The 24,762-nt window shown below is 47.1% G+C and overlaps 4 protein-coding genes across 9 annotated transcripts; 2 read left to right on the top strand and 2 right to left on the bottom strand.

Moving 5' to 3' along the window:
* The first annotated feature begins 564 nt into the window (after positions 1 to 564).
* On the top strand, positions 565 to 6,801 carry kctd2 (potassium channel tetramerization domain containing 2). Of its 3 annotated transcripts, none has more exons than XM_061981178.1 (7): positions 643 to 654; positions 772 to 1,053; positions 1,116 to 1,224; positions 1,354 to 1,445; positions 4,826 to 4,921; positions 5,988 to 6,113; positions 6,174 to 6,801. In XM_061981178.1, the coding sequence occupies exons 2-7, from the start codon at positions 778 to 780 to the stop codon at positions 6,201 to 6,203; spliced, it is 729 nt and encodes a 242-aa protein (XP_061837162.1). In that variant the 5' UTR covers positions 643 to 654; positions 772 to 777; the 3' UTR covers positions 6,204 to 6,801. The 3 variants fall into 3 exon arrangements, with proteins under 3 accessions (XP_061837160.1, XP_061837162.1, XP_061837161.1); XM_061981177.1 differs by having other exon boundaries at positions 769 to 1,053; XM_061981176.2 differs by having other exon boundaries at positions 565 to 1,053.
* Positions 6,802 to 8,204: 1,403 nt separating this feature from the next.
* Positions 8,205 to 8,938, bottom strand: LOC133620031 (molybdopterin synthase catalytic subunit). 2 transcript variants are annotated; one of them, XM_061981180.1, is made up of 4 exons: positions 8,797 to 8,938; positions 8,574 to 8,730; positions 8,378 to 8,501; positions 8,205 to 8,322 (listed from the first exon to the last, which is right to left on the bottom strand). In XM_061981180.1, the coding sequence occupies exons 1-4, from the start codon at positions 8,912 to 8,914 to the stop codon at positions 8,233 to 8,235; spliced, it is 489 nt and encodes a 162-aa protein (XP_061837164.1). In that variant the 5' UTR covers positions 8,915 to 8,938; the 3' UTR covers positions 8,205 to 8,232. The 2 variants fall into 2 exon arrangements, with proteins under 2 accessions (XP_061837164.1, XP_061837163.1); XM_061981179.1 differs by having other exon boundaries at positions 8,378 to 8,730.
* mocs2 (molybdenum cofactor synthesis 2) lies at positions 8,920 to 14,916 on the bottom strand. Its single transcript, XM_061981181.2, has 3 exons — positions 14,724 to 14,916; positions 9,133 to 9,254; positions 8,920 to 9,066 (listed from the first exon to the last, which is right to left on the bottom strand). The coding sequence occupies exons 1-3, from the start codon at positions 14,733 to 14,735 to the stop codon at positions 8,940 to 8,942; spliced, it is 261 nt and encodes an 86-aa protein (XP_061837165.1). The 5' UTR covers positions 14,736 to 14,916; the 3' UTR covers positions 8,920 to 8,939.
* An 839-nt stretch (positions 14,917 to 15,755) lies between these two features.
* Positions 15,756 to 23,151, top strand: LOC133620029 (antigen peptide transporter 2-like). Of its 3 annotated transcripts, none has more exons than XM_061981172.1 (12): positions 15,756 to 16,031; positions 16,368 to 16,871; positions 16,937 to 17,051; positions 18,693 to 18,823; positions 18,879 to 19,084; positions 19,137 to 19,334; positions 19,394 to 19,522; positions 19,575 to 19,766; positions 19,834 to 20,007; positions 22,502 to 22,643; positions 22,708 to 22,844; positions 22,902 to 23,151. In XM_061981172.1, the coding sequence occupies exons 2-12, from the start codon at positions 16,391 to 16,393 to the stop codon at positions 23,109 to 23,111; spliced, it is 2,115 nt and encodes a 704-aa protein (XP_061837156.1). In that variant the 5' UTR covers positions 15,756 to 16,031; positions 16,368 to 16,390; the 3' UTR covers positions 23,112 to 23,151. The 3 variants fall into 3 exon arrangements, with proteins under 3 accessions (XP_061837156.1, XP_072768190.1, XP_061837158.1); XM_072912089.1 differs by having other exon boundaries at positions 15,757 to 16,101; positions 16,145 to 16,871; XM_061981174.2 differs by lacking the exon at positions 15,756 to 16,031 and having other exon boundaries at positions 16,638 to 16,871; positions 16,963 to 17,051.
* The last annotated feature ends 1,611 nt before the right edge of the window (positions 23,152 to 24,762 follow it).

Raw genomic sequence — 24,762 nt, 5'->3', positions numbered from 1 at the left:
CTGCAGACTATTGATATATATTGATATATTGTCATTATTAACTGTATCCCTGCAGACTGTATTGATATATATTGATATATTGTCATTATTAACTGTATCCTTGCAGACTGTATTGATATATATTGATATATTGTCATTATTAACTGTATCCTTGCAGACTGTATTGATATATATTGATATATAATGTAGGAACCAGAATATTAATAACATTAAGAAACAACCCGCGCCTTTTGTGTGAATGAGTGTAAATGGGGGAGGGAGGTGTACTAATTGTAAGTGTATCTTGTGTTTTTTATGTTGATTTAATAAAAAAAATAAAAAAATAAAAACCGATACCGATCATACAAAATCGGCAGGCCGGTATTGTCGGACATCTCTAATAATAATAATAATAATATACAAACAATCATTCATAGATTAGTTTTTTTAATGTCACCGTTTAAGATTGTCAAGAAGCGATATGAGACGACTTGTAGAAGAAAAAGAGCAGTTTGACATCAAAATGTCGCCATTACCGAGCTCGACTGTTATAGCTTTTGTTTTGAAAAGCCACACAGCGGAAGTAAACAGTAATCAGGTTAAAACCCGGAAGTAGTGCTCCCCTCGTTTGAAAATGTCGTCGCTCCAAAGGCAGGCTTGATGTCATATTCCCCGGTGATTGATGTCATGTTCCCCGGTGATTGATGTCATGTTCCCCGGTGATTGATGTCATGTTCCCCGGTGTGCGGTCACGGTGTGTTTAACGCCTCAGCTTCTCCGCCGTCACAGCAGCTGATCATGGCCGAGCTGCAGGGCGTGGATCCCGGCCCGGGCCCCGGCTCTGCCTCTGCCGAGGTTCGTCTGCCGTCGCCCGGCCTGCTCAGCCCCCACTCGGTCAACGGCTTCCCCGCCAAGAGCGGCCACACCGACGCGGCCGAGCGTCCCGGGTCCCGCTGGGTCCGCCTGAACGTCGGCGGGACTTACTTCGTCACCACCAAGCAGACTCTGTGCCGGGAGCCCAAGTCCTTCCTGTTCCGCCTGTGCCAGGACGACCCGGACCTGGACTCGGACAAAGTGAGTGTGTGTTGTGGCCTCCTGCTCCTGTCGCCATGGCAACGCTCTGTTGGACTTTGCAGGACCAGACCGGAGCTTATTTGATCGACAGAGACCCGACCTACTTTGGACCCATCCTCAACTACCTGCGCCACGGAAAACTCATCCTGGACAAGAACCTGGCCGAGGAAGGTACGCCTCAGGGTCACCTGACGCAGCTGGGCAGGCGTGACCTCTGTGTGTGTGTGTGTGTGTGTCTGTATGTGTGTGTGTGTGTATGTGTGTGTGTGTGTGTGTGTGTGTGTGTGTGTGTATGTTCAGGTGTTCTCGAAGAAGCTGAGTTCTACAACATTGCCTCGCTAGTCCGCCTGGTCAAAGAGCGAATACGTGACAACGAGAACCGCACGTCACAGGTACCACAGTGTGTGTGTGTGTGTGTGTGTGTGTGTGTGTCTGCGTGTGATTGTGTGAGAGTGACTGAGCGAGAGTGAGTGAGTGAGTGAGTGTGCGTGAGTGAGTGTGCGTGAGTGTGAGTGACTGAGTGAGAGTGAGTGAGTTTGCGTGAGTGAGCGTGAGTGTGCGTGAGTGAGTGAGAGTGAGTGAGAGTGAGTGAGTGACTGAGTGAGAGTGAGTGTGCGTGAGTGAGCGTGAGTGTGACTGAGTGAGTGACTGAGTGTGCGTGAGTGTGCGTGAGTGTGACTGAGTGAGTGACTGAGTGAGAGTGAGTGAGTGAGCGTGAGTGTGCGTGAGTGTGCATGAGTGTGACTGAGTGAGTGACTGAGTGAGAGTGAGTGAGTGTGCGTGAGTGAGCGTGAGTGTGCGTGAGTGTGACTGAGTGAGTGTGCGTGAGTGTGCGTGAGTGTGACTGAGTGAGTGACTGAGTGAGTGTGCGTGAGCGTGAGTGTGCGTGAGTGTGACTGAGTGAGTGACTGAGTGAGAGTGAGTGAGTTTGCGTGAGTGAGCGTGAGTGAGTGAGAGTGAGTGAGTGTGACTGAGTGAGTGACTGAGTGAGAGTGAGTGAGTGTGCGTGAGTGAGAGTGAGTGTGCGTGAGTGAGCGTGAGCGTGAGTGTGCGTGAGTGTGACTGAGTGAGTGACTGAGTGAGAGTGAGTGAGTTTGCGTGAGTGAGCGTGAGTGTGCGTGAGTGAGTGAGAGTGAGTGAGTGTGACTGAGTGAGTGACTGAGTGAGAGTGAGTGAGTGTGCGTGAGTGTGCGTGAGTGTAACTGAGTGAGTGACTGAGTGAGAGTGAGTGAGTGAGCGTGAGTGTGCGTGAGTGTGCGTGAGTGTGACTGAGTGAGTGAGTGACTGAGTGAGTGTGCGTGAGTGAGCGTGAGTGTGCGTGAGTGTGACTGAGTGAGTGTGCGTGAGTGAGCGTGAGTGTGCGTGAGTGTGCGTGAGTGTGACTGAGTGAGTGACTGAGTGAGTGTGCGTGAGCGTGAGTGTGCGTGAGTGTGACTGAGTGAGTGACTGAGTGAGAGTGAGTGAGTTTGCGTGAGTGAGCGTGAGTGTGCGTGAGTGAGTGAGAGTGAGTGAGTGTGACTGAGTGAGTGACTGAGTGAGAGTGAGTGAGTGTGCGTGAGTGACTGAGTGAGAGTGAGTGTGCGTGAGTGTGCCTGAGTGAGAGTGAGTGAGTGTGCGTGAGTGTGCGTGAGTGAGCGTGAGTGTGCGTGAGTGTGCGTGAGTGTGCGTGAGTGTGACTGAGTGAGTGACTGAGTGAGAGTGAGCGTGAGTGTGCATGAGTGTGCGTGAGTGTGACTGAGTGAGTGACTGAGTGAGAGTGAGTGAGTGTGCGTGAGTGAGCGTGAGTGTGCATGAGTGTGCGTGAGTGTGACTGAGTGAGTGACTGAGTGAGAGTGAGAGTGAGTGAGTGTGCGTGAGTGAGCGTGAGTGTGCGTGAGTGTGACTGAGTGAGTGAGCGTGAGTGTGCGTGAGTGTGACTGAGTGAGTGACTGAGTGAGTGTGCGTGAGCGTGAGTGTGCGTGAGTGTGACTGAGTGAGTGACTGAGTGAGAGTGAGTGAGTTTGCGTGAGTGAGCGTGAGTGAGTGAGAGTGAGTGAGTGTGACTGAGTGAGTGACTGAGTGAGAGTGAGTGAGTGTGCGTGAGTGAGAGTGAGTGTGCGTGAGTGAGCGTGAGCGTGCGTGAGTGTGACTGAGTGAGTGACTGAGTGAGTGTGCGTGAGCGTGAGTGTGCATGAGTGTGCGTGAGCGTGAGTGAGCGTGAGTGTGCGTGAGCGTGAGTGTGCATGAGTGTGCGTGAGCGTGAGTGTGCATGAGTGTGCGTGAGCGTGAGTGAGCGTGAGTGTGCGTGAGTGTGCGTGAGTGTGACTGAGTGAGTGACTGAGTGAGTGTGCGTGAGCGTGAGTGTGCATGAGTGTGCGTGAGTGTGACTGAGTGAGTGACTGAGTGAGAGTGAGTGAGTTTGCGTGAGTGAGCGTGAGTGTGCGTGAGTGAGTGAGTGTGACTGAGTGAGTGACTGAGTGAGAGTGAGTGAGTGTGCGTGAGTGACTGAGTGAGAGTGAGTGTGCGTGAGTGAGCGTGAGTGTGCGTGAGTGTGACTGAGTGAGTGACTGAGTGAGAGTGAGTGAGTGTGCGTGAGTGTGACTGAGTGAGTGACTGAGTGAGAGTGAGTGAGTGTGCGTGAGTGAGCGTGAGTGTGCATGAGTGTGCGTGAGTGTGACTGAGTGAGAGTGAGTGAGTGTGCGTGAGTGTGCGTGAGTGTGCATGAGTGTGCGTGAGTGTGACTGAGTGAGTGTGCGTGAGTGAGCGTGAGTGTGCGTGAGTGTGACTGAGTGAGTAACTGAGTGAGAGTGAGTGAGTGTGCGTGAGTGAGCGTGAGTGTGCATGAGTGTGCGTGAGTGTGACTGAGTGAGTGTGCGTGAGTGAGCGTGAGTGTGCGTGAGTGTGCGTGAGTGTGACTGAGTGAGTGACTGAGTGAGTGTGTGTGAGCGTGAGTGTGCGTGAGTGTGACTGAGTGAGTGACTGAGTGAGAGTGAGTGAGTGTGCGTGAGTGAGCGTGAGTGTGCGTGAGTGTGCATGAGTGTGACTGAGTGAGAGTGAGTGAGTGTGCGTGAGCGTGAGTGTGCGTGAGTGTGACTGAGCGTGACTGAGTGTGAGTGTGCGTGAGAGTATGAATGTGACTGAGAGTGTGAGTGAGTAAGTGTGAGAGTGTGAGTGAGTGTGACTGAGAGTGAGTGTGCGAGAGTGAGTGTGAGAGTGTGAGTGTGCATGAGTGAGTGTGCGTGAGTGAGTTTGAGTGAGTGTGTGTGTGAGTGAGAGTGAGTGAGAGTGAGCAAGTGTGTAATGCAGGTGTGTTACAGGGCACAGTGTGTGTGTAATGCAGGTGTGTTAGTGTGTGTGTAATGCAGGTGTGTTACAGGGCACAGTGTGTGTGTAATGCAGGTGTGTTAGTGTGTGTGTAATGCAGGTGTGTTACAGGGCACAGTGTGTGTGTAATGCAGGTGTGTTACAGGGCACAGTGTGTGTGTAATGCAGGTGTGTTAGTGTGTGTGTGTGTAATGCAGGTGTGTTACAGGGCACAGTGTGTGTGTAATGCAGGTGTGTTAGTGTGTGTGTAATGCAGGTGTGTTACAGGGCACAGTGTGTGTGTAATGCAGGTGTGTTAGTGTGTGTGTAATGCAGGTGTGTTACAGGGCACAGTGTGTGTGTAATGCAAGTGTGTTAGTGTGTGTGTAATGCAGGTGTGTTAGTGTGTGTGTAATGCAGGTGTGTTACAGGGCACAGTGTGTGTGTAATGCAGGTGTGTTAGTGTGTGTGTAATGCAGGTGTGTTACAGGGCACAGTGAAACATGTGTATCGGGTGCTGCAGTGTCAGGAGGAGGAGCTAACACAGATGGTCTCTACCATGTCTGATGGATGGAACTTTGAACAGGTCAGCCATCTTCTTCTTTCCTACGTCTCATTTATAGTCCCATACACATTTATAGTCCCCATACACATTTATAGTCCCATACACATTTATAGTCCCATACACATTTATAGTCCCCATACACATTTATAGTCCCATACACATTTATAGTCCCATACACCGTGTGGAGCCGCTCCACCAAGTGGATACTCATCACCTCCATTACAGGATCCTAAGTATCATTATCATGTATCTTTATCACTGGAGGATGAGGCTAAACATGTTACAGGAGCTATGCATGTAGCTAATAGCTAAGCTAACAGATAGCTAGCTTGAAAGAAGTGTGAGGTAAAGTTGAAAATGCAAAGTCATGAGATATAAACAATTAGTACATTCATAAGAGATATCAACAATGAGATATAAACAATTAGTACATTCATAAGAGATATCAACAATGAGATATAAACAATTAGTACATTCATAAGAGATATCAACAATGAGATATAAACAATTAGTACATTCATAAGAGATATCAACAATGAGATATAAACAATTAGTACATTCATAAGAGATATCAACAATGAGATATAAACAATTAGTACATTCATAAGAGATATCAACAATGAGATATAAACAATTAGTACATTCATAAGAGATATCAACAATGAGATATAAACAATTAGTACATTCATAAGAGATATCAACAATGAGATATAAACAATTAGTACATTCATAAGAGATATCAAGTCTTGCTGGGTCAGCATTGAGGATCCTTCATTGGTGGTGTCGACACCAAGGGTAGTATTACTCCTTGGATGATACAAAGTGTTAGGTGGATATTGGTGGTGTCGACACCAAGAGTACGTCATGTAGTACTTGTAGTAGTAGTAGTATTACTGATGTGTATGTAGTACTAGTAGTATTACTGATGTATACAGTATGTAGTACCAGCAGTAGTATTACTGATGTATATGTAGTACCAGTAGTAGTATCACTGATGTATATGTAGTACCAGTAGTAGTATTACTGATGTATATGTAGTAGTAGTAGTATTACTGATGTGTATGACTATGAAAGTGTGTATTTTCAGCTGATCAGCATTGGCTCCTCCTACAATTATGGTAATGAGGACCAGGCAGAGTTCCTGTGTGTGGTCTCTCGTCAACTCAACAACTCCACCAATGGCGTCGTCATCGAGCCCACCGAGAAGGCCAAGGTGAGGTGTGTCTGTGGGCGGGGCTTGTCACCTGCTCACCTGTCGCACTTCCTCCCTCAGATCCTGCAGGAGCGAGGCTCTCGCATGTGAGGGGACGTCCCGCCCACCGAGCAAACTTTTGACTCCGCCCCCATCGTGGTCATCATCACGCCCTCCCCCACTTCCTGTCTCCCGCCAACAGGAAGTGACGTGTCTGTCGCACATATCCGTGGCGGCCCCTGGCGTGCCCTCCTGTGGCCCCTCCCCCTCGCCAAAGCATCCATGAAGGCTTTGGACTGACTCCGCCTCTCACAGGACATGTCGCCGCCCTCCAGCCAATCACGGCACGTCTTAAAACTTAGTAAATGTCATCAGTGAAAATGGCCGCCATCTTGAAATGTTGATGCACCTGGGGTGGGCGGGGCTTAGAAGGTGCAGGATGCTAGCAAAGTGAAAGTGAAAGTGAAAGGTTGTGTCTGTTCTGGAATCTTCATGTCCTGCAACCTGTTGTGGTGCATGGGGGCGGAGCCTAATGAGCCAACAGGTGGTTAGCCTCCAATCAGATGTCCCACAAAGACTCAGAGTGTGTGTGTGTGTGTGTGTGCATGTTGTTGTTGTTGTTGTTGTTGTTGACAGTATTCCTCTCATTTAATGCACTTTTTGTCTACTTTGTTGCTGTGACACCATAAACCTCCCTCTCACCTGTGCGCCTCACTTCCTTCTTCACACAGGTGACAATGTACACAGTTCAAAATGAACAGGTAATGTATACAGGTGACAATGTACACAGGTGACAGTGAACACAGTTAAAAATGAACAGGTAATGTACACAAGTGACAGTGAACACAGTTAAAAATGAACAGGTAATGTATACAGGTGACAATGTACACAGGTGACGGTGAACACAGTTAAAAATAAACAGGTAATGTACACAGGTGACAGTGAACACAGGTGACAGTGAACACAGTAAAAAATGAAAAGGTAATGTACACAGGTGACAGTGAACACAGTAAAAAATGAAAAGGTAATGTACACAGGTGACAATGAACACAGTTAAAAATGAACAGGTAATGTATACAGGTGACAGTGAACACAGGTGACAGTGAACACAGTTAAAAATGAACAGGTAATGTATACAGGTGACAGTGTACACAGGTGACAGTGAACACAGTTAAAAATGAACAGGTAATGTACACAGGTGACCGTGAACACAGTTAAAAATGAACAGGTAATGTATACAGGTGACAATGAACACAGGTGACAATGAACACAGTTAAAAATGAACAGGTAATGTACACAGGTGACAGTGAACACAGATAAAAATGAACAGGTAATGTATACAGGTGACAGTGAACACAGTTAAAAATGAACAGGTAATGTACACAGGTGACAGTGAACACAGTTAAAAATGAACAGGTAATGTATACAGGTGACAGTGAACACAGGTGACAGTGAACAGGTAATGTACACAGGTGACAATGAACTAAAAATGTACACAGGTGAGAATGCATACAGGTGAACATGTACACAGGTGAACATGTACACAGGTAATGTACACAGGTGATAATGTACACAGGTGTGTTTTTCGACGTTACACATGACAAACTTCTGAAGATTGAAAAATGATGTCATTAAAGATGTATTTGTGAATAATCAAATGATTGTCTTACATATGTCTTCTAGGGAAACATCATGGTGTGGGGCTGCATGAGTGCTGCCAGCATTTCTGCAGTGTCACGCTGCATGAGTGCTGCCAGCATTGTGCAGAAAATAAAGGCGTGAGGCTGCATGAGTGCTGCCAGCATTTCTGCAGTGTCACGCTGCATGAGTGCTGCCAGCATTGTGCAGAAAATAATGGCGTGAGGCTGCATGAGTGCTGCCAGCATTGTGCAATGTCACACTGCATGAGTGCTGCCAGCATTGTGCAGTGTAATGGTGTGGGGCTGCATGAGTGCTGCCAGGATTGTGCAGAAAATAATGGTGTGAGGCTGCATGAGCGCTGCCAGCATGTTAATGTTGGTGAACAGCAGCGGTCACCTGACCACACACACACACACACACACACACACACACACACACACACACACACACACACACACACACAAAGTTAGCTGCAAAGGATAAACATGATCTTTATTGACTAATGTTGTTGTGTGGTGTCTCCATGGCAACGGGACCACTTGCACTCGGCGTTCTCCTTCCAGGCGGCGTCGTGGGCCTCGTACACTTCCTGTGGAGGACATTGTGTCAGGGCGGGCCCAGGAAGCGGCGCAGGAAGTGCTCACCTTCTTCCAGACGGGCACGCTGGCCTTTAGCCCGTCCATCAAGTACTGGATGGCCCGCTGACCCTCTTGGCGGTGAGGAGACGAGATGGCCATGACGACACTGGCCTCGCCCACTTGCACCCACCTGAGGGGAGAGCACGGCAGGTGAGGCCCAGGAGCAAGTGCCCTGACTAGCATGTTAGCATGATGATGTGACCCCAGGCGGTGGTGCACACAGATGTGTGTGAGGCGGGGCCAGCGTGCTCTGATGTCACCACACAGCCTGCTGAGCTCTGATTGGACCATGGCCTCGTACGCCTCGTACTGCAGACCCCTCACCTTCCTGCCCTCCAGCACGTCGGCGCGTGTCGTACCTGCGGGGGCACAGGTGAGTGTGGGTGGATGACCTGTGTGTGTGCTAGCAAAGCTGGGAAAATCACCAATAAAAAGGGAAATGGCGCCACAGGAAGTACTGCTGACAGCGGCCACAACTTCCTGTACAGACAGCCAATCACAACTCAGCTTGAAGATGTCCCGCCCCTCCTCTGACGCCGCCATCTTTGAAGAAAGGGTTGTCACACAACTATCCTCCGCTGAGCGGCGGCACCACGGCCAGCTCGTCTCCGTCTCGCAGCGTCAGCAGCTGCTGGTCGATGGCCACGTACTCTTGTCTCAGTGCCAGCACCACGTGACCTTGGAGCGCGCTCAGTCTGCACGCCACGCCACACACGTCAACAGCGCACACTTCCTTGGGGGCCGTACAAAGGGCACAGTACCTGGGGTGTTGCCGTAGCAACAGGGTCCAAAGGTCAAGGCCGCTGATGGGCGTGGACACTTGAAGCACCTCCTCCTTCAGTCCGCTGAGCTCGCCGCTCTTAGCGAAGTACAACACACACACCTGGCAACACACACACACACACAGGTCATGTGATCATCACCGTCTTGTCAACACAACACGCACACCTGGCAACACACACACACGCAGGTCATGTGATCATCACCGTCTTGTCAACACAACACGCACACCTGGCAACACACACACAGGTCATGTGATCATCACCGTCTTGTCAACACAACACGCACACCTGGCAACACACACACAGGTCATGTGATCATCACCGTCTTGTCAACACAACACGCACACCTGGCAACACACACACACATGTCATGTGAACATCACCGTCTTGTCAACACAACACACACACACACAGGTGATGTGATCATCATCGTCTTGTCAACACAACACACCTGGCAACACACACGCAGGTCATGTGATCATCACCGTCTTGTCAACACAACACGCACACCTGGCAACACACACACACACGTCATGTGAACATCACCGTCTTGTCAACACAACACACACACCTGGCAACACACACACAGGTCATGTGATCATCACCGTCTTGTCAACACAACACGCACACCTGGCAACACACACACACACACGTCATGTGAACATCACCGTCTTGTCAACACAACACACACACCTGGCAACACACACACACACAGGTGATGTGATCATCATCGTCTTGTCAACACAACACACCTGGCAACACACACGCAGGTCATGTGATCATCACTGTCTTGTCAACACAACACACACACCTGGCAACACACATACAGGTCATGTGATCATCACCGTCTTGTCAACACAACACGCACACCTGGCAACACACACACACACGTCATGTGAACATCACCGTCTTGTCAACACAACACACACACCTGGCAACACACACACAGGTCATGTGATCATCACCGTCTTGTCAACACAACACGCACACCTGGCAACACACACACACACGTCATGTGAACATCACCGTCTTGTCAACACAACACACACACCTGGCAACACACACACACACAGGTGATGTGATCATCATCGTCTTGTCAACACAACACACCTGGCAACACACACGCAGGTCATGTGATCATCACCGTCTTGTCAACACAACACGCACACCTGGCAACACACACACACACGTCATGTGAACATCACCGTCTTGTCAACACAACACACACACCTGGCAACACACACACACACGTCATGTGAACATCATCGTCTTGTCAACACAACACACCTGGCAACACACACGCAGGTCATGTGATCATCACTGTCTTGTCAACACAACACGCACACCTGGCAACACACACACACACACGTCATGTGATCATCACCGTCTTGTTAACACAACACGCACACACACACACACACACACACGTCATGTGATCATCACCGTCTTGTTAACACAACACGCACACACACACACACACACACACACACACACACACACACACAGGTCATGTGATCATCACCGTCTTGTCAAAAGGACATAGGTGTGTTTAACAGTAGTACATACATATACACACATACATACTGTACATATACACACATACATACTGTACATATACACACATACATACATATACACACATATATAAATGTGTATATATACAAACCCCGTTTCCATATGAGTTGGGAAATTGTGTTAGATGTAAATATAAATGGAATACAATGATTTGCAAATCCTTTTCAAGCCATATTCAGTTGAATATGCTACAAAGACAACATATTTGAGGTTCAAACTTTTTTTTTGTGCAAATAATCATTAACTTTAGAATTTGATGTCAGCAACACGTGACAAAGAAGTTGTGAAAGGTGGCAATAAATACTGATAAAGTTGAGGAATGCTCATCAAACACTTGTTTGGAACATCCCACAGGTGTGCAGGCTAATTGGGAACAGGTGGGTGCCATGATTGGGTATAAAAACAGCTTCCCAAAAAATGCTCAGTCTTTCACAGGAAAAGATGGCGCGATGTACACCCCTTTGTCCACAACTGTGTGAGCAAATAGTCAAACAGTTTAAGAACAATGTTTCTCAAAGTGCAATTGCAAGAAATGTAGGGATTTCAACATCTACGCTCCATAATATCATCAAAAGGTTCAGAGAATGTGGAGAAATCACTCCACGTAAGCGGCATGGCCGGAAACCAACATTGAATGACCGTGACCTTCCATCCCTCAGACGGCACTGTATCAAAAACCCACATCAATCTCTAAAGGATATCACCACATGGGCTCAGGAACACTTCAGAAACCCACTGTCAGTAAATACAGTTGGTCGCTACATCTGTAAGTGCAAGTTAAAGCTCTACTATGCAAAGCCAAAGCCATTTATCAACAACACCCAAGAAACGCCGCCGGCTTCTCTGGGCCCGAGATCATCTAAGATGGACTCATGCAAAGTGGAAAAGTGTTCTGTGGTCTGACGAGTCCACATTTCAAATTGCTTTTGGAAATATTTGACATCGTGTCATCCGGACCAAATGGGAAGCAAACCATCCAGACTGTTATAGGCGCAAAGTGTAAAAGGCAGCATGTGTGATGGTATGGGGGTGCATTAGTGCCCAAGGTATGGGTAACTTACACATCTGTGAAGGCACCATTAATGCTGAAAGGTGCATACAGGTTTTGGAACAACATATGCTGCCATCTAAGCGCCGTCTTTTTCATGGACGCCCCTGCTTATTTCAGCAAGACAATGCCAAGCCACATTCAGCACGTGTTACAACAGCGTGGCTTCGTAAAAAAAGAGTGCGGGTACTTTCCTGGCCCGCCTGCAGTCCAGACCTGTCTGTCATCGAAAATGTGTGGCGCATTATGAAGCGTAAAATACGACAGCGGAGACCCCGGACTGTTGAACGACTGAAGCTCTACATAAAACAAGAATGGGAAAGAATTCCACTTTCAAAGCTTCAACAATTAGTTTCCTCAGTTCCCAATCGTTTATTGAGTGTTGTTAAAAGAAAAGGTGATGTAACACAGTGGTGAACATGCCCTTTCCCAACTACTTTGTCACGTGTTGCAGCCATGAAATTCTGAGTTAATTATTATTTGCAAAAAAAAAATAAAGTTTATGAGTTTGAACATCAAATATGTTGTCTTTGTAGCATATTCAACTGAATATGGCTTGAAAAGGATTTGCAAATCATTGTATTCCGTTTATATTTACATCTAACACAATTTCCCAACTCATATGGAAACGGGGTTTGTATTTAAAGTAACAAATGTTGAAATGTTTAGTCACGTGTGTTGTGTTGGTCACCAGGAAGAGCGCATGGTGACTGTGACAGGTTATGACACATGTGACATGGTGACTGTGACAGGTTATGACACATGTGACATGGTGACTGTGACAGGTTATGACACATGTGACATGGTGACTGTGACAGGTTATGACACATGTGACATGGTGACTGTGACAGGTTATGACACGTGTGACATGGTGACTGTGACAGGTTATGACACATGTGACATGGTGACTGTGACAGGTTATGACACATGTGACATGGTGACTGTGACAGGTTGACTTTGGCAGAAACATCTTTATTGTTTAAAAGTGTCTCCTGCAGCAGACTGAGCTTAGTTGCCTTAAAGGCAGTGAGCTTAGTTAACTTAGTTGCCTTTAAAGTAGTGAGCTTAGTTAACTTAGTTGCCTTTAAAGTAGTGAGCTTAGTTAACTTAGTTGCCTTTAAAGCAGTGAGCTTAGTTAACTTAGTTGCCTTTAAAGTAGTGAGCTTAGTTGACTTAGTTGCCTTTAAGGCAGTGAGCTTAGTTGACTTAGTTGCCTTTAAAGTAGTGAGCTTAGTTAACTTAGTTGCCTTTAAAGCAGTGAGCTTAGTTAGCTTAGTTGCCTTTAAAGTAGTGAGCTTAGTTAACTTAGTTGCCTTTAAAGCAGTGAGCTTAGTTAACTTAGTTGCCTTTAAAGTAGTGAGCTTAGTTAACTTAGTTGCCTTTAAAGCAGTGAGCTTAGTTAACTTAGTTGCCTTTAAAGCAGTGAGCTTAGTTAACTTAGTTGCCTTTAAAGCAGTGAGCTTAGTTAACTTAGTTGCCTTTAAAGTAGTGAGCTTAGTTAACTTAGTTGCCTTTAAAGCAGTGAGCTTAGTTAACTTAGTTGCCTTAAAGGCAGTGAGCTTAGTTAACTTAGTTGCCTTAAAGGCAGTGAGCTTAGTTAACTTAGTTGCCTTTAAAGTAGTGAGCTTAGTTAACTTAGTTGCCTTTAAAGCAGTGAGCTTAGTTAACTTAGTTGCCTTTAAAGCAGTGAGCTTAGTTAACTTAGTTGCCTTTAAAGTAGTGAGCTTAGTTAACTTAGTTGCCTTTAAAGCAGTGAGCTTAGTTAACTTAGTTGCCTTTAAAGTAGTGAGCTTAGTTAACTTAGTTGCCTTTAAAGTAGTGAGCTTAGTTAACTTAGTTGCCTTTAAAGCAGTGAGCTTAGTTAACGTACTTGCCTTTAAAGCAGTGAACTTAGTTGCCTTTAAAGCAGTGAGCTTAGTTAACTTAGTTGCCTTTAAGGCAGTGATCTTAGTTAACTTAGTTGCCTTTAAAGTAGTGAGCTTAGTTAACTTAGTTGCCTTTAAAGCAGTGAGCTTAGTTAACGTAGTTGCCTTTAAAGCAGTGAACTTAGTTAACTTAGTTGCCTTTAAAGCAGTGAGCTTAGTTAACTTAGTTGCCTTTAAGGCAGTGATCTTAGTTAACTTAGTTACCTTTAAAGTAGTGAGCTTAGTTAACTTAGTTGCCTTTAAAGCAGTGAGCTTAGTTAACGTAGTTGCCTTTAAAGCAGTGAACTTAGTTAACTTAGTTGCCTTTAAAGTAGTGAGCTTAGTTAACTTAGTTGCCTTTAAAGCAGTAAGCTTAGTTAACTTAGTTGCCTTTAAAGTAGTGAGCTTAGTTAACTTAGTTGCCTTTAAGGCAGTGAGCTTAGTTAACTTAGTTGCCTTTAAAGTAGTGAGCTTAGTTAACTTAGTTGCCTTAAAGGCAGTGAGCTTAGTTAACTTAGTTGCCTTTAAAGTAGTGAGCTTAGTTAACTTAGTTGCCTTTAAAGTAGTGAGCTTAGTTAACTTAGTTGCCTTTAAAGCAGTAAGCTTAGTTAACTTAGTTGCCTTTAAAGTAGTGAGCTTAGTTAACTTAGTTGCCTTTAAGGCAGTGAGCTTAGTTAACTTAGTTGCCTTTAAAGTAGTGAGCTTAGTTAACTTAGTTGCCTTAAAGGCAGTGAGCTTAGTTAACTTAGTTGCCTTTAAAGTAGTGAGCTTAGTTAACTTAGTTGCCTTTAAGGCAGTGAGCTTAGTTGTCTTTAAAGCAGTGAGCTTAGTTAACTTAGTTAACTTAGTTGTCTTTAAGGCAGTGAGCTTAGTTAACTTAGTTGTCTTTAAAGCAGTGAGCTTAGTTAACTTAGTTGTCTTTAAGGCAGTGAGCTTAGTTAACTTAGTTGTCTTTAAAGTAGTTAACTTAGTTGTCTTTAAAGCAGTGAGCTGCATGTCTACGGAGTCTGGCGACATTTTCCCGCCCACACGGAAGCACTCACGCGCGCAGTCATGGAGAGCAGAAGTGTGAAACATCAGGAAGATGGAGAGGAGAAGTGTCAGGAACACACAACACAGCTTTGTCAACTTTGTCGTCGTCTTCTTTTCTTTAATGGCGCTCTCACGCCAAATTTCTTCTCCCTACAAAAACTTTCCCCCTCCCCATTTACTTCCGGGGTCATTTCCTCTTACGTCATTTCCTCTTACGTCATTGACAGCGATCGATAGAATCCAAATCTCCTGAAAACGGTGGTGTCACTGAATGACATTTGTCTTTATCTTTCCCAGGGGACTTATGTCAAACACCAGCAGGCTTCGAAAAATTCCAGGCGGAGTGTTAGGGCCGCTGCTGGGAACTTCTGTCTTCGTGGTAACGTGCAAAAAATATTAATTAATATATAATACTGTTCAATGTCTGTACTTTAAATCAACATTATTGTTGAAACCATTTCACTAATATTAATTAATGTATAATACTGTTAAATGTCTGTACTTTAAATCAACATTATTGTTGAAACCATTTCACTAATATTAATTAATGTATAATACTGTTAAATGTCTGTACTTTAAATCAACATTATTGTTGAAACCATTTCACTACAATATTGTGTGTGCTGCTGTCCTGTGTCAAAGCCGAAGTGTTATCGATCGCTGTCAATGACGTAAGTAAGAGGAAATGACGTAAAAGGAAATGACCACAGAAGTAAAAAGGGGGGGGGGTTTTCGTAGGGGGAAGAAATTTGGCGTGACACAGCCTTCCCTGACGACCTTTTCCGGCCTGACACGTGACGTCACTACAAACCGCGCTCTCATTGGCTGTCGTTATTTCTTCCTCGTCTTCTAACAGCGCATGTCAGCAGCGCCGCCAGCTGGTCACATAAAGAACATCTTTTAAAGAACATCTTTTTCATCTCCCTGCTCTTCACGACGTGTCCAATAAACTCCTACATTTTGTCTTTCCTGGTAAGTTTATTACACTAATCGTATTTTACCCCAAATTTAAAAAAAGTCTGTCGCTGCCTGATTTATTGAGACGCCCGATCCGGTTGCGCATGCGCTAAAAGTCGCCAACTTCCGTGTCCTAGTTTTTCCAAACTACAAAAACGTTTGATTGGATTCTTTAATCGACGACTTCTGATTAACTCAAATCATTAAAAATGTTTTGTATAATATTCCAACTCTCTCTGCACACGCATGTCGTGAACTTTGAAGAAGCGGGAAAGATGACGTTTCCTGTGAGTTCAAAGGTCAAAGTACAGCCATAACTGCGGGTGAAAGTGAAAGTAAAATAAGGAAGAAGACGTCTGGCTGTGAGTGGCTCGAGTTCGACGTGAAATGGATGAAATGATTGCATGACGTGATTGAAACTTTTATTAGTAGGTTGCACAGTACAGTATTGATTGATTGAAACTTTTATTAGTAGATTGCACAGTACAGTATTAATTGATTGATTGAAACTTTTATTAGTAGATTGCACAGTACAGTATTGATTGATTGATTGAAACTTTTATTAGTAGGTTGCACAGTACAGTATTGATTGATTGATTGATTGAAACTTTTATTAGTAGATTGCACAGTACAGTACATATTCCGTACAATTGACCACTAAATGGTAACACCCCAATAAGTTATTCAACTTGTTTAAGTCGGGGTCCACGTTCATCACGTCATGGTGACATCATCCACGATGACGTCACTTTACGGCGTCCTGCTCCTGCTGCTGGACTCGCTGCTCACCGCCGCCTTCTGGACAGTCCTGCTTGTGCTGGGGGGGTCCGGCTGCGGCGCGGTGGATCAGTGGAGCTTGGCGGGGCTGAAGTGTGTGACCTTGGTCTGGCTCGCCTGCGCATTGGCTGATGGGAGACGGCGGGCGGTGCTCTGCCGGCTGGCAGCGCTCCTCTGCCTGCTGCCCCCCCTGCTGGACTTCCTGAGCCCCGACCTGACCCCTGACCCGGGCACCTGGCTGCTGGGGGCGGCGTGCTCGGCGCTCAGCTGCATGGTTTGGGAGGCGGGGCTGAGTGGCGGGCAGAGCGGCCAGAAGAAGGAAGACCTGGATGCTGGTCGCCTGCTGGCCAGGGTCTTGCAGCACGTCAGAGCGGACTTCCTCTTCCTGTCCTCAGCCTTCGTCTTCCTCATCCTGGCTGTGGGCTGTGAGTACAAGTCACATGACTCTGGACTTCTTCCTGCTGACCATTTCCTGTTTGGTTTGGTGCAGGTGACACTGTCATCCCCTTGTACCAGGGCAAGATGATGGACATCCTGACAGGTCCACAGCTAGATTCGGACTTCTTGTCCGCCGTGGCACTGCTGGTCTTCTTCTCTCTTGGAAGGTACCGCACATTGGCTCTTTACCAGCAACAGGCACTTATGGCGCATCCTACTAGCATCCTACTAGTCCTATTACCATCCTACTAGTCCTATTAGCATCCTACCAGTCCTATTAACATCCTACTAGCATCCTACTAGTCCTATTACCATCCTACTAGTCCTATTAGCATCCTACCAGTCCTATTAACATCCTACTAGCATCCTACTAGTCCTATTACCATCCTACTAGTCCTATTAGCATCCTACTAGCATCCTACTAGTCCTATTACCATCCTACTAGTCCTATTAGCATCCTACCAGTCCTATTAACATCCTACTAGCATCCTACTAGTCCTATTACCATCCTACTAGTCCTATTAGCATCCTACCAGTCCTATTAGCATCCTACTAGCATCCTACTAGTCCTATTACCATCCTACTAGTCCTATTAGCATCTTACTAGCATCTTACTAGCATCCTACTAGTCATATTAGCATCCTACTAGTCCTATTAGCATCCTACTAGCATCCTACTAGTCCTACTAGCATCCTACTAGTCCTATTACCATCCTCCTAGCATCCTACTAGTCCTATTAGCATCTTACTAGCATCCTACTAGTCCTACTAGCATCTTACTAGCACTCTACTAGTCCTATTACCATCCAACTAGCATCCTACCAGTCCTATTAGCATCCTACTAGTCATATTAGCATCCTACTAGCATCCTACTAGTCCTATTAGCATCCTACCAGTCCTATTAGCATCCTACCAGTCCTATTAGCATCCTACTAGTCCTATTACCATCCTAGTAGCATCCTACTAGTCCTATTAGCATCCTACCAGTCGTATTAGCATCCTACTAGTCCTATTACCATCCTACTAGCATCCTACTAGTCCTATTAGCGTCCTACCAGTCCTATTAGCATCCTACTAGCATCCTACTAGTCCTATTACCATCCTAGTAGCATCCTACTAGTCCTATTAGCATCCTACCAGTCGTATTAGCATCCTACTAGTCCTATTACCATCCTACTAGCATCCTACTAGTCCTATTACCATCCTACTAGCATCCTACCAGTCCTATTAGCATCCTACCAGTCCTATTAGCATCCTATTAGCATCCTACTAGTCCTTTTAGCATCTACTAGCATCCTCCTAGTCCTATTAGCATCCTCCTAGTCCTATTAGCATCCTACTAGTCACATTAGGGGCTTCACGGTGGCAGAGGGGTTAGTGCATCTGCCTCACAATACGAAGGTCCTGAGTAGTCTTGGGTTCAATCCCGGGCTCGGGATCTTTCTGTGTGGAGTTTGCATGTTCTCCCCGTGACTGCGTGGGTTCCCTCCGGGTACTCCGGCTTCCTCCCACTTCCAAAGACATGCACCTGGGGATAAGTTGATTGGCAACACTAAATTGGCCCTAGTGTGTGGATGTGAGTGTGAATGTTGTCTGTCTATCTGTGTTGGCCCTGCGATGAGGTGGCGACTTGTCCAGGGTGTACCCCGCCTTCCGCCCGATTGTAGCTGAGATAGGCTCCAGCGCCCCCCGCGACCCCAAAGGGAATAAGCGGTAGAAAATTGATGGATGGATGGATAGTCACATTAGCATGGGATTAGCATCCAGCTAGCACAGGATTAGCGAGCTGAAGTGCTCTTGCTGTTGCAGCTGCGTGCTGACGGGCCTGCGAGCGGGCGTGTTCATGTGCTCGCACGCTCGCCTCAACAAGAGACTCAAGCTGCTGCTCTTCCGGACGCTGCTGAGGCAGGAAGTGCACTTCTTCCAGGTCAACAATGCAGGTGAGGCGCCACACGTCACCTGGGTGCGAGCGAGGGCTGACGTGTCTCGTGACAGGAGATCTCTCCTCCCGCCTGCACTCGGACGTCAACAAGATGGGCCTGACGGTGGCACTCAACGCCAACGCCGTGCTGCGCAGCACGGTGAAGACGGCGCTGATGTTGGCGCTCATGTGGCGTCTGTCCTGGCGGCTCACGGCGCTGGCGTGCATCGAGATCCCCTTGATGGCGGCGCTGCAGAAGCGCCACATCGCCTGCACCAAGGTGAGTAGGACAGGAAGTAGACGCAGTTTCTGGCGCTCACGGTGACCTTTAGGAGCTGACGGAGCGGAAGCAGGACTGCCTGGCCGCGGTGGAGGCGCTGGCCGGTCAGTCGCTGGGCGGGATTCGAACAGTGCGCAGCTTCAATGGCGAGCGTGACGAAACGAGGCGGAACCGGGAGGCGCTGCACAAGCTGCGTGGCGTCCGGAGACAGGCTGCGGTCTACAACGCCGTCTTCGTCCTCGTAAGGCGGGTAGGTGTGGCCACGCCCCCCAGCGTGTTGGACCCCAGTAAGGTGTGGCGTGGTTGCAGCTGGGGAGTCTGGCCATCAAGACGGCGATGCTTCTGCACGCTCGCACGCTGATCGCCGGCGGCCACCTGAGCATCGGGAGTCTGCTCTCCTTCCTCCTCTTCCGGAAGCCCATGTCCCACAACCTCAAGGTGAGCCTCGTCGCCCTGGCCCCGCCCTCTCTGACCGCCACCGGCTTTGCAGGAGATCTTGTTCTGCTGCGGGGACACGCTGTCCACGGTGGGTGTCATCTCCAAAGTCTTCAGTTACCTGGACAGGACGCCGCCAGGCCGGGAGGAGGGCCCCCTGGCCCCCCAACGTCTGCGTGGGAGCCTGGTCTTCCAGGACGTCACCTTCAGGTACCCGTCCAGGGCTCAGGACCAACCGGCGCTGAAGGTAAAGCCTCGCAACTCGCCTTCCGGTCCCGCCGGCGTGGATGTCAGGTGAGCGTGTTTGTGCTCAGGCGCTGTCCATGGAGCTGCAGGCGGGGAAGGTGACGGCGCTCGTGGGTCCGTCCGGCAGCGGCAAGACCACCTGCCTCAGCCTCTTGAAGAGGTTCTACGAGCCCGAGTGCGGTCGCATCCTGCTAGACGGCGAGCCGCTGCAGCGCTACCAGCGGCGCTACCTCCATGAAAAGGTGTCACATGACACGCCCACATGAAGGATGTTGCCTTCAAGAACATTCTATTAGCATCCTACTAGTCAGGTTAGCATCCTATCCTACTCGTCATATTGGCACCCTACTAGTCATGTTAGCGTCCTATTAGCATCCTACTAGTCAAGTTAGCGTCCTACTCGTCATATTAGCACCCTACTAGTCATGTTAGCGTCCTATTGGCATCCTACTAGTCAGGTTAGCATCCTATTGGCATCCTACTAGTCATGTTAGCGTCCTATTGGCATCCTACTAGTCATGTTAGCATCCTATCCTACTCGTCATATTGGCACCCTACTAGTCATGTTAGCGTCCTATTGGCATCCTACTAGTCAGGTTAGCATCCTATCCTACTCGTCATATTGGCACCCTACTAGTCATGTTAGCGTCCTATTGGCACCCTACTCGTCAGGTTAGCATCCTACTCGTCACATTAGCACCCTACTAGTCATGTTAGCGTCCTATTGGCATCCTACTAGTCAGGTTAGCATCCTATCCTACTCGTCATATTGGCACCCTACTAGTCATGTTAGCGTCCTATTGGCATCCTACTAGTCAGGTTAGCATCCTACTCGTCATATTAGCACCCTACTAGTCATGTTAGCGTCCTATTGGCATCCTACTGGTCACGTTAGCATCCTATTAGCATCCTACTAGTCAGGTTAGCATCCTATCCTACTCATCATATTGGCACCCTACTAGTCATGATAGCGTCCTATTAGCATCCTACTAGACAGGTTAGCATCCTACTCGTCATATTAGCACCCTGGTAGTCATGTTAGCGTCATATTAGCATCCTACTAGTCAGGTTAGTATCATATTAGCATGCTACTTGTCATATTAGCATTCTACTATTCATGTTAGTGTCCAGTTAGCATCCTACTCATCATGTTAGCATCCTATTAGCATCCTACCAGTCATATTAGCCTTCGACCAGTCATGTTAGCGTCCAATTAGCATCCTACTAGTAATGTTAGCGTCCTATTAGCATCCTACTCATCATGTTAAGTGTCCTATTAGCATAGTAGGATGCTTAGCTTTTGACCAGTCATGTTTGCGTTCAATTAGCATCCTACTAGTAATGTTAGCGTCCTATTAGCATCCTACTCATCATGTTAGTGTCCTATTAGCATAGTAGGATGCTTAGCCTTTGACCAGTCATGTTAGCGTCCTATTAGCATCCTACTAGTCACGTTAGCGGTCTATTAGCATCCTACTTGTCATACTAGCATGCATTCTAATAGTAATGTTAGGGCCCTATTAGCATCCTACTAGTCGTATAAGGATTCTACTAGTCATGTTAGCGTCCTATTAGCATCCTGCTAGTCATGCTAGCGTTCTTTTAGCATCCTACTCATCATGTTAGTGTCCTATTAGCATAGTAGGATGCTAATAGGACGCTAACTTGATGAGTAGGATGCTAATACGACTAGTAGGATGCTAATAGGGCCCTAACATTACTATTAGAATGCTAGTATGACGAGTAGAATGCTAATAGACCGCTAACATGACTAGTAGGATGCTAATAGGACGCTAACATGACTAGTAGAATGCTAATATGAGTAGTAGGATACTAATAGGACGCTAACATGACTAATAGAATGCTAATATGAGTAGTAGGATGCTAATAAGACACCAACATGATGAGTAGAATGCTAATAGAACGCTAACATGACTAGTAGGATGCTAATAGGACGCTAACATGACTAGTAGGATGCTAATAGGACGCTAACATGACTAGTAGGATGCTAATAGACCACTAACATGACTAGTAGGATGCTAATAGGATGCTATCATGACTAGTAGGATGCTAATAGGATGCTAACATGACTAGTAGGATGCTAATAGGACGCTAACATGACTAGTAGGATGCTAAAAGACCACTAACATGACTAGTAGGATGCTAATAGGACGCTAACATGACTAGTAGGATGCTAATAGGACGCTAACATGACTAGTAGAATGCTAATAGGATGCTAACATGACTAGTAGAATGCTAATAGACAACTAACATGACTAGTAGGATGCTAATAGGACTAGTAGGATGCCAACATGACGAGTAGGATGCTAAAAGAACGCTAATATGACTCCTACTAGTCATGCTAGCGTCCTATTAGCATCCTACTTGTCATGTTAGCGTCCTATTAGCATCCTACTTGTCATGTTAGCATCCTACTTGTCATGTTAGCGGTCTATTAGCATCCTACCAGTCGTATTAGCATCCTACTTGTCATAATAGCATTCTCCTAGTCATGTCAATAATTCATCACAACATTGATTTTGATTCATTATTATATTATATTTAATGTGAGACTTAAATATGTCAATAATTCATCACAACATACCAGTTGTAAAGATAAAAAAACAGCCTGCATGGCAGCTTACTGTTGGAGACCCGTGCGGACCACCGTGTGTGTGTGTGTGTGTGTGTGTGTGTGTGTGTGTGTGTGTGTGTGTGTGTGTGTGTCTCCCACAGGTGGTTCTGGTGGAACAGAGTCCAGTTCTGCTGTGCGGCTCGGTCAGGTCCAACGTGGAGTACGGCATGACCTGCGACCCCCGGCAGGTGCGAGAGGTGGCCATCAAGGTGGGAGTGTGTGACCTCCTGGACAGCGACGAAGGTACGTGTCCCTACGTGACCCTGCGACCTTTGACCACTAAAGACGCCCTCCCCTACGCCCGCAGATGTGGGCGAAGGAGGCCGGCGTCTGTCCGAGGGCGAGAAGCAGCGCGTGGCTGTGGTGCGGGCGCTGGTCCGAGACCCGCCGGTCATCCTCCTGGACGAGGCCACCAGCCAGCTGGACGTCCAGGCGCAGGAGGCGGTGAGTGGGTCACATGACTTGGTCTGGTCACGCCTGCTGACCACCACCTGGCCTCAGGTCCTGCGGGAGGTTCTGCGCGGCGGTCGCACGGTCCTGATGGCGGCGCACCGGCTGAGCAGCGCAGAGAGGGCGGACCGCATCGTCTTCATGGAGGACGGCGCCGTGGTGGAGGAGGGCACGCACCTGCAGCTCATGGCCAGGAGGGGGCGCTACCATCGCCTGAGGGAGGAGCTCTTCTCTGACCTACTTCCTGTCCAGGAATCCTGACCACTTGGACTTCCTGTCTGCCAATAAATCTCCAAAGTATCGTTGGTGTCTGTCCAAGTACATCTTGCTGCATGCCGCAGACACGCCCCTTAAGGACACAGACACTTATAGACACGCCCCTTAAAGACACAGACACTTATAGACACGCCCCTTAAAGACACAGACACTTATAGACACGCCCCTTAAAGACACAGACACTTATAGACACGCCCCTAAAAGACACAGACATTTATAGACACGCCCCTTAAGGACACAGACACTTATAGACACGCCCCTTAAAGACACATACACTTATAGACACGCCCCTTAAAGACACAGACACTTATAGACACGCCCCTTAAAGACACATACACTTATAGACACGCCCCTAAAAGACACAGACACTTATAGACATGCCCCTTAAAGACACAGACACTTATAGACACGCCCCTTAAAGACACATACACTTATAGACACGCCCCTAAAAGACACAGACATTTATAGACACGCCCCTTAAAGACACAGACACTTATAGACACGCCCCTTAAAGACACATACACTTATAGACACGCCCCTTAAAGACACACACTTATAGACACGCCCCTTAAAGACACAGACACTTATAGACACGCCCCTTAAAGACACAGACACTTATAGACACGCCCCTTAAAGACACATACACTTATAGACACGCCCCTTAAAGACACAGACACTTATAGACACGCCCCTTAAAGACACATACACTTATAGACACGCCCCTAAAAGACACAGACATTTATAGACACGCCCCTTAAAGACACATACACTTATAGACACGCCCCTTAAAGACACATACACTTATAGACACGCCCCTAAAAGACACAGACATTTATAGACACGCCCCTTAAAGACACATACACTTCTAGACACGCCCCTTAAAGACACAGACACTTGTAGACACGCCCCTTAAAGACGCATACACTTATAGACACGCCCCTTAAAGACACAAACACTTATAGACACGCCCCTCAAAGACAAACACACTGACGCTTATAGACACAGATACTTATAGACACGCCCCTTAAAGGCACACCCACATACAACACAGACACTTATAGAAAAACACACAGACACTTATAGACACACCCACAAACACACAGACACTTATAGACACGCCCCTTAAAGACACAGACACTTAAAGACACGCCCCTTAAATACACCGACACTTATAGACACGCCCCTTAAAGACACCCACAAACACACAGACACTTATAGACACGCCCCTTAAAGACACAGACCCTATAGACACGCCCCTTAAATACACACCCACAGACATGCCCCTTAAAGACACACCCACAAACACACAGACCCTTATAGACGCGCCCCTTAAAGATACACCCACAAACACACAGACCCTTATAGACACACCCCTTATAGACACACCCCTTATAGACGCGCCCCTTAAAGACACACCCACAAACACACAGACCCTTATAGACACACCCCTTATAGACGCGCCCCTTAAAGACACACCCACAAACACACAGACCCTTATAGACACACCCCTTATAGACGTGCCCCTTAAAGACACACCCACAAACATTAAGTGGACCCGACTTAAACTAGTGGAAAAACTTATTGGGGTGTTACCATTTAGTGGTCAATTGTAGGGAATATGTACTGTACTGTGCAA

Source organism: Nerophis lumbriciformis, linkage group LG32, assembly GCF_033978685.3.
Source record: "Nerophis lumbriciformis linkage group LG32, RoL_Nlum_v2.1, whole genome shotgun sequence".
NCBI classification, from domain to species: Eukaryota; Metazoa; Chordata; class Actinopteri; order Syngnathiformes; family Syngnathidae; genus Nerophis; species Nerophis lumbriciformis.
This window is presented reverse-complemented; position numbering and strand designations above follow the sequence as displayed.

Excerpts from the sequence above, each read along its gene's own strand:
- kctd2 (XM_061981176.2), top strand. The coding sequence starts at position 706 with ATGTCATGTTCCCCGGTGTGCGGTCACGGTGTGTTTAACGCCTCAGCT. Across the intron at positions 1,225-1,353 it reads CAAGAACCTGGCCGAGGAAG|GTGTTCTCGAAGAAGCTGAG; the intron begins GTACGCCTCAGG and ends GTGTATGTTCAG. Across the intron at positions 1,446-4,825 it reads ACGAGAACCGCACGTCACAG|GGCACAGTGAAACATGTGTA; the intron begins GTACCACAGTGT and ends GGTGTGTTACAG.
- LOC133620031 (XM_061981179.1), bottom strand. The coding sequence starts at position 8,914 with ATGGCGGCGTCAGAGGAGGGGCGGGACATCTTCAAGCTGAGTTGTGAT. Across the intron at positions 8,731-8,796 it reads CGCCATTTCCCTTTTTATTG|GTACGACACGCGCCGACGTG; the intron begins GTGATTTTCCCA and ends GTGCCCCCGCAG. Across the intron at positions 8,323-8,377 it reads GCGTGCCCGTCTGGAAGAAG|GAAGTGTACGAGGCCCACGA; the intron begins GTGAGCACTTCC and ends TGTCCTCCACAG.
- mocs2 (XM_061981181.2), bottom strand. Across the intron at positions 9,067-9,132 it reads TTGCTACGGCAACACCCCAG|ACTGAGCGCGCTCCAAGGTC; the intron begins GTACTGTGCCCT and ends CGTGGCGTGCAG.
- LOC133620029 (XM_061981172.1), top strand. The coding sequence starts at position 16,391 with ATGGTGACATCATCCACGATGACGTCACTTTACGGCGTCCTGCTCCTG. Across the intron at positions 20,008-22,501 it reads GGCGCTACCTCCATGAAAAG|GTGGTTCTGGTGGAACAGAG; the intron begins GTGTCACATGAC and ends TGTCTCCCACAG. Across the intron at positions 22,845-22,901 it reads ACGTCCAGGCGCAGGAGGCG|GTCCTGCGGGAGGTTCTGCG; the intron begins GTGAGTGGGTCA and ends ACCTGGCCTCAG.